We start from the raw sequence: 4,510 nt of genomic DNA, 5'->3' as shown, positions 1-4,510 counted from the left end.
CCTTTCTTGAGGCCAGTAGCATGTTTCATCATAGCTTTGGAGGTTACTGGGGGCGATCCCCCCAATTATGCATACTCCTGGTATATTAAAATACCTCAGATGCCATGGGAACTCATCTAATGAATTTTTCAGAGACATACAAGACTAGCTTTACTACCTATGTGGTCTTTTACTTGGAGATGATGGGAGATCCATATCTAATACATCTAATTCCCAGTCATCTGCCCATGAGAACTCTGTCAATGACATCTCACTGAACTGTTGGTGATATTCATCTGCAAGAGCAAATTCCTCAGCAACACACAGCAAGTCATCATGAAGCACTTCATCATCCCCATTATCATTTTCAGATTCCAAGTCCTCCCATCCCACCTCTTCATTTCTGTCCATGTCCATGATGAGTGGTGCATAATCCATATTCCTCCATTCTTCAACCCTTGCCTCCCAGCTCTCATCAGCACCTCCTGGAAAGTCCCTCAATTTTTCCTGCCACAAGAGACTCAGACTTGCTATTGCTGAAGCCCTGCAGTCCAGTTCATATGCAAGATCTGCACCTGATTTTGATTCAATTGTCTTAATACATTCAATGACACAACAGCTCTCTTACCTGCATCCACTCTGCATTTCTCCAGCTGTCTCCATTCTTCTGAGTACCATTCCATCAAGCTTTTTCTTTCATACAGGAGCCTCCTTTCCTCCTCCTCACACCTCTTCAGCTCAAGGAGTGACCTGATCCCCAAGTGCACCCTTTCATCAGCTAACCAAGCTGGTGGCAATCCCACAGAATCATCCTCAAGACCAATATCCTGCCAGATATCATCATCCACATCTAGTTTGAACAAACCATCCCTTTGGATAAGTATAGGTGCTATGGCCCCTTGAGGGGCTTTCCCCTGGTGGATGAGAGCTACCAACTGCAAACACAAATTATTGTAGGAGGTAGAAAGCTTGACAATTCCAGGTTCTTGTCACCAGACAGATCCTTCCACATGGACTTGAAGTTTTTGTTCTTCAAAGCAGTCAACCACAAGAGGAAAATGCTTAAGAGCACCACTTACCACTAACTGTCTGGTGGTAAGACTGTTCTTGTCTCTCTAATTCAAACTTTCATTGACACAGATGGTCTCAGATATGCTTCTTGATTGCCAATGCATGCATATGCAGCTGAACACTTTGAATTCAATCAACTTATAAATCTAGAAGAGGAAGAACCACCAGCCTGAAGAAAGGAACTATTCTGGAGCCCAGAAAGCTCTGCAAACCCATCTATTCCAAGGCTTGCCCTCTGTCTTTGTGAAGCTTGTTTGAAACACATAATCTTTTTGTGACACTTGGCTATCTGTATATTTAAATTTGTCATATCAGCTCCTCCTCAGAGAAGACCCTTCTCCAGTTCATCTAGTCTGGCATCATAAGTTTCCAGTGATTTCTGAGTTGCCATCATTTGCATTATAAAATTTTCTGTGGCTTTTGCAGAGTACCCTTAATTTACTGTCAGCTCACAGCAAGAGGAATCACTTATACTGGAAGCTTACAAGATGCTGGCTTGGTTTGTACTGAAACCTGAGCCTCCAATTCAGCTTGAAGTGTCTGAATATTGATCCCAGATTTTCTTAGACCCTTGTTTGCAGAAGCCTTTTTTTCTTGACAGTGGTTCCAGCACTGCAAAAGCCACTGGCCAAGACCAGTAAGACTCTTCATGTCAAGATAGTGCACCTGGGAGTCAATGAAAAAGAGGCATTGATGATACTGAATAAAATATTAGCCTGCATTTTGTGACACAACTAACTGCATACCCCAGAAACTCACAGAGATGGAATTAGTGGCTTAATTGAACTCCAAAATTGCTCACAACCCTCTCCATCAGAAAGTCCAAACCCTTCTCATTTCCAAGGGTGATAGATGAGCTGGCAAGCCCATTCATGACCAAAGGCATGAAAGACTGATACAGCAAAAGAAATTTGGGGCAGAAATGGCCCAAGGTAGCCCCACTTTCTGCAGCTCTGTTCAAGCTGACAGCCTATGTCATATAACAGCCCAATGTGAAAATCATCAGGGAGGTGACTGAATAATGATTTGATAAGGGCAAGTGCATAGTGTTGCTTCTCCCCTGCTGAAGTCATGTTGGCAAGGTGAATAACACAATCATGATGACAGAGTAGGGCCATAACTCCAGTATCTGAAAAGAATTGGGTACTTGCCTATACCACCATCAGAATATTGCAGACAGGTTAAATGATTAAGCTCACTTTCTGACATCTCTCATCAGCTGCAGTGAAGGATTCATTACAACCCTTGAGGACTGATGGTGGTATCCTCATACCCTGCTCAAATCTATCCTCATCTCCACAATTCTTCTTAGAAGACTGACCACTCCTCTTTTGCATTGATGCCTTTGTCCTTCTCAAACCTTCAATCTCACATTCCATAGTATCAATGTCTTCTTGTGACAGAAAAACTGAACCCGTAGGGTTTACCAGATCATCCTGTTGACTTCTTCTACATTTCTGGGTAAAGCAAGCATCAATGCAAACAATTGCATCAGAATCAGAGGAGCTAGGACCCAAGACTATTTAGTAACATAGGATTATGTATGTGCACCAAGAAACATACCTATTATTATTTTTCCAGTTACAACTACCAAAGCACAATGGACAACACTTTCATAGGTATTCTGAAGGCCATGTCCTTGAGCTTGAGACATCTGGAGGGTGGTGAGAGGATGATGGAACTGCAGGGAGGATGTCAGCTGTGGGGTTGCAGCACTTTCCAGGTGTTGTTGAACATATTCATCAACTGAGATTTCCAGGATGCAATACCAGTGGTATGCATTACTAAACCTTCGACGTATACCTTCCTGCAAGTATCATTAGCAAACATCATTAATAGATATGGATGGAAATAGTTAAAAGCATGCATTGACTTGATAAACACAGCACAAGATCAGATCTGCAGACATGTGCACCTTCATACAACCACAGTGCAATCATTCATTAGACACAAACCTTTGTGTCTACCTTGTAGCCCATGCTAGCAAGATATGCTTCAAGGGACTCACACCATGCAGAGATGTTTGGGGGCATGTGCATAAAGACCTGCCTGACCAGACTCAGAAGCTGTAAACTGACAGCAAGGGTTGGCCCCAGTGGTGCAGATGGAAAGTACCCCATCTGCAGGAGCTGAAGTGCCACCAGTGCACATGGACAGACAGCAAGATCAACCATTTGCAAACCTGGCACAAGACATATGTCTAAGTAGAGAGGAACACATGCAATAAAATCTTACCATTGAAACTAACACAAAGAACCTTCAACTATTGAGAAATGCAACTATGCTCTGGTTGCTCATAGTCAACATGGTGCTGGAAATTTCTAGAGAGCCATTGATATGCAAGATAGGGCTTGATATGTGAGGGGATGGTTTCAGACAACCACTGCTGCCATTGTCTCATTTTCTTGTGAGCATTGTGGAATGGTGAGGATGGCAGGAAAAAAAAGTCATCATGACTGACATGTAGCCCCTCCATTAGACAATCCAAATGGGCAGGGGCAAGCTCATCCTCAGATGGGAGGCAAGCTCCTGTGAGGGGAGGGGAGTTCATAGCAGAAGCAGTGCAGAGGGCTGAAGTCCCCTGAGGTGGCTGTGTTAAACTGTGATGCCCAGGCAAAGTGACCAGATGTTCAATGGGAAGGTAAAAATTGGCTGTGCCTGGCATGCAGCATGGTGGCTCAACCTGGTCATGGTCAACAAGTACTGCTTGACCACCAGAGGAATGCAAGTCAGAGACTGGTATGGGGGGAGGATGACTCCCAGAGGAATGCAAGTTGGAGGTCATGGGAATTGAGGAACAGTGATTCAAAAACTTCCTTGGGTGATGAAATGACATCTGGAATGTTGATCAGTTCTCTAGCCAGGGAGAGATGACAATCCAGCAACACCAAGTTGGAGGACTGTGACCAGAACACCTAATTCTAGTCTGCTGGTTGTCAGCACCAAGTCACCACAAGCACATCTGGTTAGCTGGCAGTGATAGACAAAAGCTGACCTTTTGATACACAATAGGCAAGAACAATGACACAGATGAGGGGTGAAAATGATGCAGATTTTATGGTAACTACAAGTACATAGCCATGTAATTATGCTTGTGGGGGACAGGGGGGAAGTGTGGATGATGATGCAGCTTGGCAGCCTCAAAGGCTTGGAGCCTTCAAAAGTCATCTTGGTATGGATATACCCTAAACTCTACCTTTTCGTTTCCTGAGGATATTCCATTCATTTTACAAGCTGGTGAGTTTGAGGCTTGCTTGTTTCCTCAGTTCCTGATCCCTGAGTACTCCTGTGTAGGGATGCTAATTAAGTCTTCCTGTCCTTCCTAGTGTTGTCTCCACTTCCATCATAGTGAGCTGCGAACAAGTAAGTGTTTAGCCTTTGCATCTATTCCATTAGTTATATTCTTTACCTGGGGCACACAATGATCTGTTTAATGAGAGTGTAATTATGACATCTCTAC

General features: G+C 43.7%; 1 protein-coding gene across 1 annotated transcript; it reads right to left on the bottom strand.

Moving 5' to 3' along the window:
• Positions 1-829: 829 nt before the first annotated feature.
• Positions 830-3,083, bottom strand: F5J12DRAFT_906222 (uncharacterized protein; the record flags this gene model as incomplete). The annotated part of the gene is made up of 7 exons (XM_051748764.1): positions 830-849; positions 1,066-1,080; positions 2,018-2,201; positions 2,250-2,569; positions 2,636-2,660; positions 2,786-2,857; positions 3,006-3,083. 7 exons carry the CDS (start codon positions 3,081-3,083, stop codon positions 830-832), a joined length of 714 nt encoding a protein of 237 aa, XP_051598906.1.
• Between the last annotated feature and the right edge of the window lie 1,427 nt (positions 3,084-4,510).

The sequence above is a fragment of the Pisolithus orientalis genome (genome assembly GCF_024613125.1).
Source record: "Pisolithus orientalis strain OTSU chromosome Unknown F5J12scaffold_19, whole genome shotgun sequence".
NCBI classification, from domain to species: Eukaryota; Fungi; Basidiomycota; class Agaricomycetes; order Boletales; family Pisolithaceae; genus Pisolithus; species Pisolithus orientalis.
Note: the sequence above shows the minus strand (reverse complement) of the source record. Positions and strands in the feature narration are given on the sequence as shown.